This window comes from Acipenser ruthenus, chromosome 4 (genome assembly GCF_902713425.1).
Source record: "Acipenser ruthenus chromosome 4, fAciRut3.2 maternal haplotype, whole genome shotgun sequence".
Lineage (NCBI taxonomy): Eukaryota > Metazoa > Chordata > Actinopteri > Acipenseriformes > Acipenseridae > Acipenser > Acipenser ruthenus.
The window spans coordinates 97,994,032-98,012,621 of record NC_081192.1 but is presented as its reverse complement, the minus strand read 5'-3'; the positions used below and the strand labels follow the sequence as shown (position 1 = coordinate 98,012,621).

Genomic DNA, 18,590 nt, shown 5'->3' with positions numbered 1-18,590 from the left:
ATAGAAACCAACTTTAAGAAGCCACCTTTCAAAATAAATGAGGTCACTCTTCACGTCCACTCAAAGGAATCTGAATCCTTCAAATACAGTAAGAATTGAGGTCTTAGAGGTACTGTATAACTGTACATTTCCAAGTTCAAAATGTGAATTTATTGCTGACCTGGAGTAAACCATCTCTATTTTTAATTATTATAGGACAACGGCATGCAGCTTGCTATGTTTACCTACATAATTATATCCACCTGTTGAAGCTGGCATCTCTAAGTGTTTTTTTTTTTTGGCCTCATTTCGACAATAAATTCACAAGCTATAACAAACGTTCTGCTGTCATTTACTGTCATTTTCAAACAAACAGTAAAAATACGCCTTCAAATCACCAGTCCTATATTTTCCTTAACTGACTAATGCATACAGTAAAATATAACAAAAATCGTGTATATTCACTTGTCCCTCTGCTGCAGTTTCTTGGACAACATTAATAACTTTCATTTTTAGGCCACATACCCATGTATTCATAGTTTTTAAACTTTTGGCAAGTCCCTCTTCTTCAGCATCATTTGGGTGGGTTGCAGATCTTCCTCCTCCATCTGCGGTTTGTGGAACTGGTTTTCGTCCTTTCCAACCTTTTATCTTTAGACCAAGGGTGGAACGTGGTACATTAAAAACTCATAAGACCCGTCTTAACATGCTGAATTGCTGTATTCATGCCCTTCTGCATTCTCCGAGGCTGCCCTAATAATGAGTATATATCAGTCTTGGTTTTAAAAACTGTTTTAGTCTGTTGGTTTTTTCAGTTATACTTCAAATGCCTTTATTTTACTTTATTTTTTTCTCTCCCCTGCTGCATAAAGTCAACTATGCCAGAGATGGTGAATTTAGGCATTCACTTTTTATCAAAATACATGACCCCTCCCCCCCATTCCCATCCCACAAAGTTTTATGACAGAATATTCAGGTTCCATGTAAAATCATGTCATAGATTTGTATATTGAATTACATTGCATTTTTTTATGCATAGTTAATATTGTAAACACCTATGTAATGTACAGTTATACACTATGATGACCTCTGTACCTGAAAGAATCAGCTGCATTAATTCCAGAGTAAATCAATCACTTATTGTTGTAATGGTGGCTGTTTAAATTTGAGCAGTATAAAGGCTAGGGGATTCCAGTACAGTTTACTATGCAGTAGTAAAAAGGTTGCATCAGTGTTTCAAAAACAATCATTCTTAAAGACTACTGGCAAAGAATAGGTGCCTGTACCATTACATTTGGGTGACTTGTTTTGTGAATTAGTTTCAGATGACACCACTCTAACAATAACATACTGCGAATTCTGTGACCTGGCAGCCTAGAACAAACTAATCTGGTCCCACAACAGCGTAAATAAAACGTAAAGAAAATACATACATTTAAAAAAAATACATTAAAAAACAACAAAGCTTAGGAAAGTCAGAATGCCTGTACTACTTTTGGGAATGTAAGCCAGTATGTGAATTACTTAACCTGTATTTGTGGTGAGGTCAGACTAAGTTATGCATTGCAACTGCTCTCACACTGTATTGCACTGTACTGTGCGTATTCTGCTGAACACTACCTGACTCCTACAGTATATACTGCCCTACACCATGCAACCTTACTGGAAGGATGAATAAGCTTTGACAATACACTGTATACATCTAGTGAAGGACAATTACTGTACAGTATCTGTAAAATTAGGTGTGACAATATTCATCCACAGTAATACATAAAACCACATCAAGCCTGTCACTACCCCCTTTGTTATTTTCCACTTGCACTGTAGCCAGCTGATTTCACTATTAAATTAAGCAATATATTGCACACTGCATTTCACCAACACAAACAGGGAAACCATTTTATTGCTCAATGTATTTTACTACCATATCATCACTCAGGCAGGTCCTGAGTTAAGCAGCAATAATACAACACCTGTTTCTACAAAACGCCTTTATTATCAGCAACATAATGGGCACATTAACAGTGCTCTCTTCTGACAAATCACTCCTCTTTTCCTTAAATCCTGAGTGCCATCACCAAACAAATTCCAGTAACAGTGTCACGGCATAGATTTGATGGTTGCATCTAAAAAATATGTTTTATTTTAAAGTCATTTTAACAAGGAAAATCAACACCAGGCACCAGAAGTGTCAATTTAAATGAGCGAAAGGCTTTCTTTGTTTGATCTCTTAAAGTTTTTATCGGTGACCCAAACAGGTATTTGATCTTATTGATTGTAAAGCCTGGAATGAAAACATGTCATTCACTCAATCATACACCTAAATCCCAAAGTATGGTACTGTATGGTTCTTAGTTACTTGTTTGCAAAAATAATACTGTGCCAAATCTGACTTATATATTTCTACATTATAAACCTGATACAACACAATTTAATCTCCAGTCAATGGCTCTGTAGAAACTGGACTTGCAATCAACTTTAAATATTTTCTTTGCTGGGATAAACAAACTGGGTGTTTACATCCACAGTCATTCAAACTGTACTCGTAGGCTGCTATATTGCAGAAGCAGACAGAGACACACCTGCATATACAAAGCGTGATTCATTTAAGATGCATTTGGTTAAATGATCACAACAACTTCTGCTTTAGTATACAGATTTTGTTTTTGTCTCTCTCACAGTGGGAAATCACTATAAATCCGACAAGCATTAGGTTTCACTGTACACTTTTATTGTCATTATTAAAGTAAAAAATAACTGCAGCTCTTACATCGGTACAAAATCAAACTCGAGGATAAACAGTTTCATTATTCAGAAACAATAAATATGTCAACATGTTCACATATCTTCACTAGTTTGAAACACAAAACTGCAGTGCACAACATCCAAGAAGCTATACAGTTCCCCGGAACGTGACAAGGTTGGTAAACATGTAGTGTATTTTATGGTGGTTACTGATGGTATGCAATTTCTATGATTGTAATATAAAATAAAATAAAATAAAAATAAGATATATATAAAGTTATGAATTCATTATTTAGGTCAGGGAATTTGGTGCATTGTTTTTTTTCTTTGCTGTTATTTTTCACTCTGAATGTGGGGAAGGCATATGAAAGCAACCTGTCACCTAATCCTTTTCAGAAAATGCGATTTGTTTACACCCCCTCTTAATGGCACAGCCCAAAACAAAAGACTGTAGCATGCCTTTCTCTAAAGGAGTAACACAGCTAACAACAGGAGAGCCTGGAAATAATCCAGATCTTCACATTTCTGACAAATGTAAATCTCCTAGGTCACATGGGTAGTCTGAAAAAACAAAATGCTGAAGTCAAGTAAGAAATTAATTTCAGAGTTCTACCAGCTTCAAATATGAATAATAAATCAAACTACAGATAACAATGTATCCTATAAGGTATGACAGAATGAGTGTCTTGGCATGAGGCATAGCAAACATAAAAGACTACAAGGACAATTACATTTACAATGCTGTTCTGCAGGAAGCATCTTTTGCAAACAAACTTATTCCCAACTGAGGATCAGTACAGACTTGAGGGGTGTATTACTGTGGAATGTTATTTCACCTATCCTACAGACCTGGTAGGAAAACTAACTTCAGCAATGTCCTAGATGTGACCATGTATTTTATATGGTTCATTGACAGAGATATGAAACTTTTTTTTTTATTCATCCACACTATTTTTTTTTTTTTTTTTTTTAGAAAATGTACAGTTACACAATGCATCTGATTTTCTTGTAGTCTGGCTAGGATAAAGCCTAGTTTTATTCTCAAATTTTAAGAAGGTACAATCTCATTACAGATTTTGTTTAAGGAAAACTACACTTAAAATATTTTGAAAAAGGAGACTTCTGTTTTCAGCCAGCAATAGATACAATATGCAGCAAATGTTGTGTATGTGTAAACGCAATTATATTCTAAACTAAATTCCTGTATTTATGTTGGCTGAAGGGGTTAGATGTCTGCATCTATTCCACACCATGTCTGAGCAATAATTAAATTATTCCTCAGACAATGTGTAGAATGCATGCTTTTTATTATTAGTTTTATTTTATTAAAGTATCAGAATTCATATTGCAAGGGTATTGTGTACTGTAAAAAGAAAACTATTAGCTAATCTTGATACAATACTGCACGTAAATGCATGGAAAAATACTCAACTTCATTCTATTTTTAGCAACAACTCCCTCACTAATTAGCAAATTAAACCAAGCAGTGAAGATTTCAAATGTAAAAGGGCTAAAAAGCTATTGCAGCAACCTTAAAATTGAAAGAATGAAATTCCCTTAACCTTTAAAATTAAGTAGAACAAATCTGATCCTTGACTTGAAATATAGGTTAATAGTTGGACTTACCACCCTAGCTGCTCTCTCCTGAGATTCACATTTTCTACAAAACCAGGGTCCTGTAGGGACTTGTACAATGCCATAACATGCTGTAATTAGGATAAAATTAAAATGAGAATGCTTTAGATATCTAACTATGCCATAATAAACATATTAAGCATAAACAACATAAGTATTTTATTCTCATGCAGAAACCTATGTGAACAATCTAGGGCAAACATGTGACCAAAGAGCAATAAGATGGACATTTAGAAAAAAAAAAAAAAAGAAAAAACTATGAAAATGATCAGCAGCAGCAAACAAATATGTATGAACTCTACATTAAACCCTTATATTTGCCTTTGTAAGTGTAAAGAATTGTATATATGGTTTAGTTATTCTTGGCATATGTGGACATTTACCGAGCATTTACATAATTGCATGTTTAGCTTATCTCATGTTACTACAGACACCCTCTAATCAGAAACGTTTGGGATTTGGTTACGCTTTTTAAGAATACTTGTCAAATCCCTGCATCACAGAATCACTGCAAACCAAAGTTATCTTGGCTATAACAGTGGTGCCTGGATATTCAACAAGATTGCTTTTTTTATTTTATTTTATTTATTTATAAAGAATACAGAAATATATGTACTGAAAATACAGACAGAACAATGTACACGTTAAAACAAAACAAAAATACAGAAGCATTGTGTTATGATCTACTTTTCATTTCCTGGTTTGTCTCTTTTGGTTGTCAAGTTTTGTAGCAAACAAAATACATTAGAGGACAGTATTCCACTATTCCAAAAACCTGATCAATGTGGGAGAAGGGGTTATGAAATAAAAAGCCATGTACTGTACCTGGCTACATAAATAATATGGTTGATGCAAGACATCACATTTGCAGACTTGACATTTACCTCTTACCTTATGTAGTTACACTGTTAATGTTCAAATGGGTCGATTAATATTGAGATAGAGCAGCTGCACTATATAACTATTGAAAAATAAGACTTGATTTAAGAATGTTACTCCCTTAATTATCACTAGGCCAAGGGAATGTAAGTGCTGCTGGCAAGTCACTGGGTAGGTACAGGTGTACAGTATCTACTTGCACAGAACAGTACTTCTACTCATTGCACAACCCTTGACACCTAATTATAAACACTGCCAGACTGGATCCCAGCACGCCATCACACACTATGCCAATCTATTTTGTTGGGATATGGGGGCAGCTAATGAGGCAAGAAATATTTCTAACTTCGTCTGAGCTACATCTGCATTAATAATGTAAGGTGCCTCTGAAAATACGTGTTGACGTAGCTTACTCGTTTCGATAATGCATCTTCCTCCATTGAAGCCTTCATCTTGTGGGTTTGACAGCTGGTGTGGTTCACCAACATCAAGGATGTTTACTAGCATCTGAACATAAGCCAAATATTTCAACTCCGCTTAAGAAAAATGTACGTACCACCGAAATTGTTTTGACACACATATGTCGTTAAGACGACGGCGTTCACTTTCTGCTAGTACAGTTAACTAGCGAGTATGAGACAGAGGTCGTGCAGAAGAATGTATATTATCTGATAGCTGTAACTCAACGTAGGTATTTGATTGTCTGCAAGACCTAACTGCTACGGTGTATTATGGAGAGGGCTGGGTTGTATGTGTACTTAATGCTATCGCCTCGCGGGGAAACAGAACAACAAAAATAAATCAACCTTCGAAAGAGGAAGCAAAAACGTAGGGTTACCTTTTCACAAGCTTGACGTGTCCCTCGCAAATGAGTACTAATGGGCTCTAACTTTTTTGGCCCCCCAAAAAAGGGATACTAATACTAATAATAATAATGAGGAATCAGTTTCAATGTAAATTGACAGCAAAACAAATAGAACCGGGCTATTAAGACTGCAGGTACAGGACTATATACATATCACATGACATCTCTCTCTAACCACCTCTTCCCCTCCCCCCCCCCTCTTTAGGCCATTCACAATAAACACGTTCACTGCTTCCTTCCGCAACTCTTATTAACTGGGCCTTGGGGGCAGTATCATTAACATGCGCGTCCTTCTCAGAGTGTAAATAAACAAAGATAGTAAGCACTTACTTCGAAAGTTAGAAACACAGATCTGAAAGAATTACCTTGGTGAACAGCGACATTACAGCCATGCCCGTCACAGTAAACCAGTGGATTTTCAGCCCAGCCTCTCTCGTCTGAGCAAACGCAGCAGCCTCCAATCATCTCCTTCATATTATTCGAGAAGTAGTTGTCCTCCACTGCCAGAGTCGGCTCGCTCGATACCATCTAATGGTTAAAAGAAAACATAAACTCAGAGGGCCGAGGGTTTCGGATTCTTCCCCCCTTCACGCGACACTGGTTTAATTTAGGTCCCACATTGTTGCAATGCCATGTTGTTTGGTCGTGGCTCCCCCTACTATCACCGTAATTCACTCTCTCTCACACACGATACACGCATAAAACACGAGCACACGGCTAATGGAACGACGCATGCGCACTCCGGGGCATGGGGAGGGGAAATCCTAGTGCAGAGTGCAGCGTCTACGACCACTAGCAAGGATTATAGAGAAGATGAGGTTGGGAAACTGGAGCCATTCTGGATAAAACATAGTCGCCATCTTTGCGTGGACAATAGAACAGATTGAGCCAACATGGCGAACATAAGGGTGCAGTTTCATACTATAAACTGCTGGTAGCTTTTGAGATATTTTTCAGGTTCGGTACAATTTGGTCAATGCGGCCTTTAGTTAAATTAACATAACAATGACTACAACCATACTGCATTTAAAAAAACAAACTTAAGTTACTAGTTACGGTATCAAATTCATTTTGAGTTATAAGGACAAGTAAAAACACACATACACACACACACACACACACACATATATATATATATATATTAGCTCAAAGAGCCAGTTGCCCAACGTTTCGATATGTTGTACATATCTTTCTCAAGGGAGCCTGTGTTTGAATCCAAACATTGGAGGTATTTATAGGTTTTTGACGGCATGACAACTACTTGTTATTGTTTACATTCAAATTCATGATTTATTCTTACATGATGTAATGGTGTTCTATATATTGTGACATCATTTTTACTTCTATCTTATATCTTAATATATTATTTTATATATCTTAGTACCTCCTCCCTCACATGCTCATCTGCATTTTCTCCAGTTCATATACTGTACGTTCATTTTGTACGATTTACTACTAGTAAAGTCATTTTAATGGTGTGTGATTAAACGTGCTAAATGTGAATAAATTCCATTTGGTCACACAAAATCATCAAACATTATACTTCCTTTACTAATTAATAATTTCATTTTGTGAATGTAAGGTGAAAATTGTTATGGTTAAATTATTAAAAAAAAAAAAACATACAGTAGCCTATACTATCTTGCTGTGGGTAAATATTCCAGTAATAAGGCAAAGGCAGAATTGCATTTCATGGGTTGACAGAAAAGACTTGGAATAATATCTGGATATAACTTCTTTAAATCCAAACCAATCAATTTGCACATTAAAGCAGTTAATTGGGGTGTGTTCATTCATTGACATGTACTACATGTTGCTTTAGTTTTAGTAATAAAGGTTTACATCCCTGATCTACACCACACTCAACAGGGGAAGAGTCCACAGGCTAAATTAATCTGGGGACTTTTTGGAGCTAAAAAACTGACAGTTGTGCTTGTCGGTGCAATGCTTTTGTTTTGTGCTGTTCAATAGAAAGCGAGCTGAGTCCACCAAACTTATTGAGTCTGTGCCCCAAAGCAGATGTAAAGCCCCGGGTCTCTGTGAATTAGAAAATTTTGGACAATTGCTCCACTTAATCTACTACTGTAGAAAATACTTAACAGCAAAGTTCTTTGTCATCAGCGAATACATTTTTAAAAATATATTTCATCACATTAAACTTCAGCTGTTTTCTCTCTCCCTACCTGGCATTTATTTTTGAATTTGACTATTCATTATTTTCCAGGATAATATGACGATACTAATTCCTGCTTCACAGATTCATCCTGTCTGCACCATCATTAAGTTACAGCAATGTTTTAATATGAATAATAATTTAAAGCAAAAAAGTAGAGATCGAAAAAACAAAAACCTAGGTAGGTCTACTGCATACCCCTGAGAGATCGTAATAATTATTATGTAAATAATGAGGCCTAGCCTTTAGATTATTCTAATGCTTTGTCTAAAACATTTATTTGTGGATTACAAATTATGAAACCATTCTTAAATCAGACCCAATGAAATAACAGCTTATTTCCACATGTCATATATGGGCATTCTTCCCAAAACTGATCATGGTTTGAAACAGAACTCATGATGCACTTCCATTATATAAAATATAAATGTTTTTTATTTTTGTACACTGTTGCATGAAGTCCTGCCTCGCGGCACACAGTAATATATATAAAAAAGAAAATTCAGTGTCTTTGCAAATTGTAAAATATTACATTTGTCACCAGTCGTCAACATTTTTAATGTATGTTCCTTCGTAAGAAAGCTTCCTGCCAGAATACAATCAAATTTGGACCACTGCATAGGTGCTATTTCAGTTGCATAAACTGCCATGATTAACAAAGGTACTATATCTGTATCATTTGTTTTTTACATTCTGAAAGTGTACCATCATCAGTATGTTTATCTAGCATTTCCACAGTATTCATTTTTTTTATTAGCATATTGTGTACAATTTTACTTAACAATATTTTGTTTAGAGACAATTGATCAATCACAATCAATCACACACTTGATTTCCAACAAAACAATTCTTTAATGAGACAAAATACATTTTAACATATATATGTATATATATATATATATATATATATATATATATATATATATATATATATATATATATATATATACACACACACTCAGTATACACACACAGTATATATACACACACAGTATATGTAGAATTTACACACGGCTCGCAGAAATGTAAGTATTGTAACAAACATTCTTCTGATTTAGTTAGTGTTTAGTTGTCATACCTAAATCAGTGTTCAAAAGACATTGCACTAAATATTATGTTTATCATAAGGAAATCTGGAGGTGTGTGGCCAAGAACTACTTCGAGGACAACATGCAAATTTCATAGGTTAACGCTGTAGTTGCAATTAAATTAAACACACATTTTAACTGTATAATGGTGCAGTGTTGAACTGAATGCAGACTGCTTGTAATTTAGCATTTCTTAGTGTGCTTGTCAAAAGTTGTAGGTCACCATTGCTAATCAAATCTCTGAAGCGTGTTTAACTGGTGCTAAATCTCTATATATGTTGGTATTTTTAGAAAATAAAGAAGACAGAACCCAGAATTAACCCTTAAACAAAGGGTCCAAACATTATCACTGCCAGACATGTAGTTGGCTGGTGAGAGCAGGTGACTGCTTACTAATGACAATTTGTTGCCCATTTTATAACATATAACATATTGGGGTACCACTTGTACCTCGGACCAGAAACATAACTGGCTGTTGATCCTTTCCCAACTTTAGTCCTTTTGAATGGAATCAGCTATGGGACTCAGGGCAACTCAATGATTTGTATAAATGTGTTCATTGTGTTTAATGGGTAACAGCTTATATTTTGTATCACAAATATGTTTGCATGGTTGGTTTGCTTTGCTGTATGCTGGTTTTAATTTTGTAATGTGTTATCAGCATACATTGGTCTTTATAGCCTTTAGCAGCTTGTACCCTGAAAAGTACTGATTGATTGTACAGTATTCACTTCTGTTTATAGATTGCTGTGAAAATAGGCACATCCGTTTTTTATATTCATTAATGGACAGTAGAGTTTGTAAAACCGCATTGGTCTCAATCCCACCCTTAGTGGCTCAATCAAACCTCTTCTTATTTCACCGTGCTTGTCCTTCACAGTCAAATACTCTGTTGTAATAGAAGAGGTTTGCTTTTTTTTTTTTTTTACTAATTATATTGTTGGTCAGGTAATACTTTCACCAGTAATCAGTGATTTAACTTCAGGTTCATTGACTGCTTCAGTCATTGTTAGTCAAAGAAATGTAGTGTTCAGTTTTTGAATATACTGGCCTATAATTTGCATGGCACATTATCAGCCTCTTTCCCCCCCCCAAAGAAAAATAACATGAACTGGCTTCCAGGAAGGTTTTACTTGGTTTGTCCTAAATTCAATACCTTAACCTACAGCTTATAAAGCAACCATTGTGGGCCTTGTTGTAAGCCTAGCGGCAGCAAGGTTTTCAGCTTCATTGCCCCTTTAACAAGCATAATACTTTTATGCTAGATTCCTAATTTTCTCTTGCAGATCCTATCATTCTTAAGATAAATAAAACAATGTGTCTCATTAATATCAACCTTTTATATGTTTGTTTAACCTTTTATACATTGAACTATCATAACAAATCAGAAAAGGAACACAATTAAAACTATTTACCAAAAGCTTAATGCATTTTGGTTTGTTTAACACATCATCAAGGATGTTTCAGTTTGGTCTAAATAAATATGGTTGTACATTCGCTCAGTTTATTGCATGAACTTAACATTTATTTCCAAGCTTTAAAGTTAATTAAATAAGAGGCCCCAGTGCATATTAGTGAAATGATGAAGAAAATCTTGCATTACCCAGATGCTATTCTGAGCTCTGTAGGACCAAAAGATGACTTATGATGAAGGAATGAACACTGAATTATGTATTTATCATCCAACTAGGGACACACACTTGAATGAATGAAGTTGCCTTTCGAAAGCAAAACATTTTGTATAAACCGATAAAATACAATTTTTTCCCCTCTGAATAGGATAAAAAAAGCGAATTTGTAATTTTTACGATATATATGACAAATAACAGTGCTTTGCAATCCCATATCTTTGCACAAGCAAGCAGACTGAAAGGGACTAGTGCTCTGAAAACCACAGTGCCGGGTTTGCTGAATCATGATGCTGATGACCAGAGCAGAGCAGTCAAAGCTGTGCTTTTTTGTTTAGTCCACTGGATTAACATTTTTATTTCAAATAACTTGACCAATGCTCTTCAGCCATTGCACATCACACACTCTAATCAAATAAAAAAAAAACAATCTAGGTAATATCAAAAGTAAAAATAATAGATAAATAAAAATCGACATGCCACCTCAACTACCATTAAATGCTATGATGAAAACCAGTCGAGCTTAAAAAAAAATATTTGGGTTTTGATTTGTATGTTTTTTTGTTTTTTATTATGAATGTATGTATGTATGTATTTATTTATTTTTAAGTTGTGTTAGTAGCTTGGTTACAGTTTTATCACTATAACAATAGCAAATTACATTTAAGCCAGAACTTAAGTCACTGGTGTCTGAGGGAAAATTCTAAGACATCGCTGATGAAGGAAAATTAGTTTTTTTGCCTCCTTGAATTTTTTGTCTCTTTAACCCATCCACTAAATAAAGGTGACATTTTTAGGGGGAACTGGTTTAATAATAATAAAAAAAAACGTAGTTTGAAATACAAAACAAAAAGTATTTTACAGTACCTGGTACCTCTATGCAACATAGGCCAAGTGTTTTGCTTTCTTTTAATGTTGCCATTCAAATTAAGACTAATATAAAGTAGAATACTATATAAATGATGTACATACATGTACCTTACACCTACATTTCTAGTCTCAATCAATTTAACTGTATCCGTTAACCTACTTTATTTATTTTTTTGTTTGTTTTTGAAAGACAAAAGTTGCCACATCCAGAAACTTGCCACGGGAGTAGCAGTGTGGACGTGCAGATGTGAATTTCTTTTCACGTTAAATATTCAGTTTCTTTTATTCGATTATAAATTCTGTTTATGACAAAGACATCTGCGTAGTTTTGGAATTATCTTAAAGAGTAAGTAGCAGGGTTACAAAAAATACAGTGTTCTGCATCCCCACGTGTTGCTACAACTATTTAAATAACCTACCTGTCATTTCTCTTTTCATTGTTAACGTTCTGACAACTTTTTACACTTATAACTTTAAACTCTGTTTCAAAGCTCTTTTCAAAATGGCCGCTCTAGTGCACTGGGGTTTGAGATTGAAAAAACATAATCAATAGTTACTTGTGTTGGTTTTCTTTCTTTTTAGCTTTGAAACATCATTTCACATTTTAAATATCATGTATTTTCAGGTAAAGCAGTTTTTGAAAATAATTTAGTGAATAAATAAATGATTAATAGAAAATGATCTGCATTTTAGCATCAATCCACTTTAAAATCGTATTCTCAAAGCCAGTCAGTCTCTTTACAGTTATAACACAATCTGACACACAGTGTTCCATCCCATACACCTCATAGTTTTGTACAGAATAGCATATTAATCTTGCTCACAACTGCAGGAAGCCTGTTTAAAATGCAGATCTGCTTAATGTGGCAAGACCTAGGTGGTGATCGTCACTTGTCACATTTTCACATTCTGCTTCAAGCCACATAATGTACACCATTCTTAAAAAAAATAGGACAAAGGGGAAAAAGGTAGATGGTAGCCAATACCATAAAATATGTATATAGCATTATCATGGCAACTTATGCAATTTCCTTTGGGGCTGCCTTTCTTGTGCAAAATCTTGAATGACATTGGGACAAATGTTCCTTGAAAAGCAGCATCCCAAAAATAGCATTATCCTAAGGTTTCACAGACCCCACGTATCACTAATCTTGAATAACCTAATGTTACTTCAGTTAGGTAGTCCAAGTGCTAATCGGGATCTGTAAAACCACCCCTTTGTGTGTCATTGTTGATCTGTGAAACACTTTTTTATTTGTATTTGTCTGTTTGGGCTCTGATAACATCTTTGAATAAACTACATACATCTAAAAAGTCTTTTTTGGTAACAAAACAAAAAGAACCTATTAATTTTTTTACTGCTTGGGGTTTGTTATTGTCAAAGGGTCTCATTTAAACTATTTTACAATTCAGTAACCCAAATTAGTCCAATAACTGAACTGTGCAGCAAATTCCATACAGCTGCATGTTGTACGAGCATAATAACATTACAAAAAAAAAAGGTTTCCAGCCAACTGAAGTTACTGGTAGCCATTGTTCTCTGACTAAAAAAATCCATAGTATAAAATGAGTTTGTCTTCTATTTATGTAGCAGATAATTAAGCTCCTAATTACACAGCCTTGCTCTAGCCTGCACAGGTTTTGTTAGAAAGGGCTGTGGCATTTCAGTCTCATGTGGATCCTCTCCCTCGCACTATTTTTATTATTTCCTGTAAAGTGGTATATTCAAAGCTTAAGCAAAACATTTTTGCTCCGTTTAAAAAATGATCCTAATTAAATCTCACTTAAATCATTCAACAATCACTATGAATTTAAGCATTATCTAAAAACGGTGTAATTTTACCCCTGGGTGTGCTCCCCTCCCTGTTTGCAAGCATGTTGAAAGTGCAGGCTCTTGCAATAATTGGCATAAATATAAGGTTTGCTTTTTTTTTTTTACTGTTGTTGGTGTACACTTCAACTTTGGTCCTATGCAACCTTGTTGAAAGAGGCTTATTACAGACCTGACAAAGCTACATTCATACAAAAAGAGCTACAGGTATCTGCAGTGTTGGTGCATTTAACTGCACTTGTACTTAACGAAAACATCATACATTGTTATCTATATAGATGGGCTGGTATGTTCTTTTTTCTAGTTAACTGTTTCTTCCTGTTTTTTTTTTGCTCTGAGATTTTCCCCTCCATCTCTGTTAATTGGTAAAAGTAAACCAATAAAAACATGAAATGTGAAAAATAGCTTCCCGTTGACAATGGCTCTAATTGGGGGAAATGTATATTAATGTCTTCTATGAATATGTTGGCATTAATAATGACTACGATTAAAAGTGGTAGACTAAGAGATGTGCTGTGTGATAATATGCCAATATGTCATTCCCCACCTCTGTCATTAGAAATATGACTGTTGCAAAGCTTTATGGAGAGCTTCAAGTTTGTTGCTTGTAATGCTGTATCTTTCTTTCAAAATCATAAGATTTTTTTTTGAAGGGCATTCATTTTAATGGACATTTTCATGAGTGGAAACTTGGACTTTGCCAATTATTTTTGCCAAATTTAAATAAAATAAGAAAAAGAGTCTGTATTAATCTTTTCACTTTAAAAACAAGTTGGTGTAATGTAAAATGCTACATGCACCCTTTAAATATATATTTTTAAAAAAACTATCACACAGATTACAGTAAGTGTGCTGTTTTTAGAAAGCAGAAATAAGTTGAAAAGGGGTTTTTACCTTGCATATACGTAAAATAAAACCAATGTAGTGGCACTATGAAACAGATTTAGCATCAGGTTTCCTTAAATAGGATTCTAGTGTCAAGGCATCTGTTTTAGCATAGGAAGGTAAGTTTTAAGAATTGGGGGAATTAAAAGTATGCTTCCTGTATCATAATTTATGAAGGTTATTTTAGTCATTCTACCTCTTGGGATATGTGAAACCTAAAAACCCAGACCTCAAATAAAGACCATTGGCTATATGAATATATGTTCTAAAGTAAAAAGAACAAAAAAAAATGTTATTGTGAATAAAAACCTTTGATGAAATATACAGATTCCTATATTAAATGCATTTTGATTATCTTGTTCCCCACATAAAGTCTTGGATCAGACATTAAATAATAGTTGCCCTGGTTACTTAAGTGATGTGCTTCATATAGTAAACATAACATTATCAATTATCAAGGGGCATTTAAAATCTGTAACTACCATATTTAAATCCCCACAGCCTTTATATCAAGAACTTTTATACAACACATACGTACAATAAAAATGAAATTAAGAAAGTAAAAATGATCTTTACCGATACCAGTAACAAATATGTATTTGTTTTCTTACACAGTCACGTCACCTGTTAACAGGCCAGGTGGTAAATTCTGATCAATGTAATTGAACGGTTTTATGCCCCTGCAAACTTTAAATTTATCACAAACAGTTCATGTAAGCTATCAAGCTTCATGAACATCAAAACATCTATTATGTCACATAAGCTAAACCATCATACTAATAAAACTGAATACACTTATCCTCTTAATGTCCATATATAAATAGTGGTTGTAACCATCTCCATGACTAGACCCATCCCGTTTGCACAGTAACTTAACAAAATCATGAAGTCTATGATGTATATATATTTATGTATATATTTAAGCTTATATATATATTATATATATATATATATATATATATATATATATATATATTACTTTAAAACAATGTGAGCTGGGTTCAGGGTGTGATCTGTCAGTTTGAATATGATATTTCTCTAAGTACCACAGATGTTTATAAAGACAGGCAGTAACCAGTGAAAAATGTTTGGGCCTAAAGAAATCACTGAACTGCAGAAGACTGTGATGGAATAGACAGCATGCTTTTGAATAGGCACCCTTTTCTCAGGGTGGTCATTTTTACTTTCCCCATTTATCGAAAATAAATATTCGATTTATGATGTTTTGTTCTCTACATTAACAGGCAGAAAGTTGTATAACTTTACTTTTCAATTATAATATTTAATGGATATTTTACAGTGCAATTTTCCATATTTTATTAACTAAAGACTGAAAATGGACTGGGTCTTTGATTTAGTGGTATGACACATGAAGACTACTAATTTCAATTTGTATATAGTTTTTAAAACTAGACAAAAATGAATACATGAAAATGCAAAGTAGCATACACATTCATTTTACACTTATAATTACAATCAATGTGATGCATATAATCTGAACATTTCCTGGAATGTGCAAATATGAAAATGTTTACAATAATTTCCAAATCATTTTTCCTAAGTGTGCACCCATATGCTGAGTTGTTAACACTGATCGTTATAAATTGTAGACCAATAAAACACCACTGTAGGCTTAATTATAAATCGATTTAAGTTATATATATATATATATATATATATATATATATATATATATATATATATATATATATATATATATACTTGTGCTAGCTTTAGCACGTTCTGTTTTTTTTAGTTCTCAAATTACACTAAATTACCGTAGGGTATGGTAAATTTGAGTTTTCCCAAGCAAACATGAAAGTTTAATGCATTACAAAAAATGCACGGCTACAGCATATCCGGATATCTTTCAATTGCCTAATCACTCGCTATAGTCTAAAACGAACTTTTTTTTGTATTTATATACAGTATTTACAAAACACCAATAAAATGTCCAGGCAATGTGATTTGCAATTTTGCAGATAATCGAACTGTAATCAATTTTCTAGATTCACGTCGGTTCTTAGATTACGGTAACAAAATAAAATAAATAAATATCATTGACGCCAACTGATCACGAATTAGAAAAAAAAAAAAATTGGCAAATGATGTGAAAGCTAAAAGTAGATGAGATTACGTGGTGGCCTTTGCAGAAAATGTATGTGCGCTTCTTTGTCGAGCCATGCCTATGTGCCCCCGAGAACCATACAGAATGCCTTTATCTTAAGCGTCACACATATGCACTAATTTATACAAAAACAAATGTGTTTTCATTTTTAGCACTTTGAACCAGGTCAGTAAAACAGAATAACACTCGCCAGCACCTTCCAATTTATTTTAAAGATCTGTGGCCATTTTGCACAAAAGCGAGCAGTGTAACATGTTTTACTCGCTTCGTGTCCATCTAAACATATCTACAATTTAAGTCTGCTGCTTTACTTGTAGCATTCGGGTTTATACTAATCGTTTGTTAACTTTTAACAAATGCTTGTAATTCAGATGCCTGTTTAAAACTAATGTCAGAAGTACAAGGTGTGGAACGACATGGGTCCAAAGGCATATATACGAATAAGAACTAAAAAGCACGTTTACTAGAGGCTAATTTGCCATTTTCCATGAGATAAATTCATGCAATGCCAAACAAGTCATTTGTTAGCAAATCCTTCTCATGTTGCTGCCTGCTTTCAGCATTTATTTCTACTTTTTCTTTTCTTCGCTGTGCCAAGAAATGTAAGCAATTGTGCATTGTCATCTAGGAAGGAAGTTTAAACGGGTGGTAGTATAACAGCCAAAATATTTGGAGGAAGGGCATGAAAAGTATGTATAACCCACCCCTCAAACTAAAAATTATAACCTATTAGTCAACAAACAATCCTGACATCCTGAGTTCCAGAGCTTCTTTGTGATATGCAAATAACTAAATATAATTAAAAAAACAAACAAAAAACTGTTTAGTATATTCAAATGCAACATTAAAAGATAAAGGCTATTTGTTTGGACTCTGGCTGTACTAAAATATATGCTTATTACACAGGCAGTGCCTTGCTGGAGGAGGGATTAAAGATGAGACTCGAGCGCGGCACGAGCGCGGTCGACGTGAGGAATTGTGGGTAATGCAAAGGGGTTTGATAAAATTCAGAGCGGAACAAGAGGACAGGGGTGAAAGGTCAAAAAACCTCGTCCAAGTGAATAGCAAGCTCCAGTACTATATATAATAACCTATAACAAAATAACACACACTGTAAATACATATTGTTTTCTGTGTTATTAAAAAAATATCCGTATATATATATATATATATCCGTATATATGTGTGTGTGTGTGTGTATATATATATATATATATATATATATATATATATATATATATATATATATATATATATATATATATATATATATATATATATATATATATATATATATATTAAACTGAATACACCAACATAAAGTCAACAGGATGACCACGAGCTGGGAGTCTATCGATTTTGTTTTGTTTTTTTTATCAACGAGATAATTGATTCTAGCCTGCTTCGTTTTTTTTAAGCGAATATCTAAATTAATTAAAAATATGTAACTGGCAATCGTACATTTGTTTCCGTAAAACAATAAACTATAACAGTTGCTGATCTGAATTTTAACGTAAAATCTGTGAAATACTGATTAAAATGTTTGTTTATTTAACTAAACAAATACGTTGCTATCTTTGTGAAATGTCAATTTAAAAAGTGCCGTGACCGCATTGTTGTCTTTTCAGTCATTTGTTAGATGTTTGTATTTTATATTTTAACTATTTATAGTCGTGTACAATATGAAAAGGTGTTCTGTTGAGAACAATTAAATAACTATAGGCTGTTGTTCATTCATGCTATTTTGAACAATTCACAAGCTGTAGTATGTCAAATGAACACTTTAAAATGACACAAGTGTTTTATTAACTTTTAAAGCCCATTTAATTGCAAAAGAGCCGTTTTCATTTGAAGCAGGCGATTAAAAGATCAGTCTAACCATTT

General features: G+C 33.9%; 1 protein-coding gene across 16 annotated transcripts in view; it reads right to left on the bottom strand.

Annotated features, from left to right (window-relative positions):
- The window catches only part of LOC117399238 (protein AF-10-like), a 98,427-nt gene that overhangs the window by 53,412 nt on the left and 26,425 nt on the right, over nucleotides 1-18,590 (bottom strand). For 4 of the 16 annotated variants that reach the window (XM_059023151.1, XM_059023150.1, XM_059023153.1 and 1 more), the window contains exons 1-3: nucleotides 6,469-6,964; nucleotides 4,351-4,430; nucleotides 505-630 (exon numbers count right to left, since the gene is read on the bottom strand). In XM_059023151.1, coding sequence (XP_058879134.1) covers nucleotides 505-630; nucleotides 4,351-4,430; nucleotides 6,469-6,631 — 369 coding nt within the window. In that variant the 5' untranslated portion in view covers nucleotides 6,632-6,964. Of the gene's footprint in view, nucleotides 1-504; nucleotides 631-4,350; nucleotides 4,431-6,468; nucleotides 6,966-18,590 lie in introns of those variants that run through there. The other 12 variants (XM_059023149.1, XM_059023148.1, XM_059023155.1 and 9 more) reach the window with 8 other exon arrangements.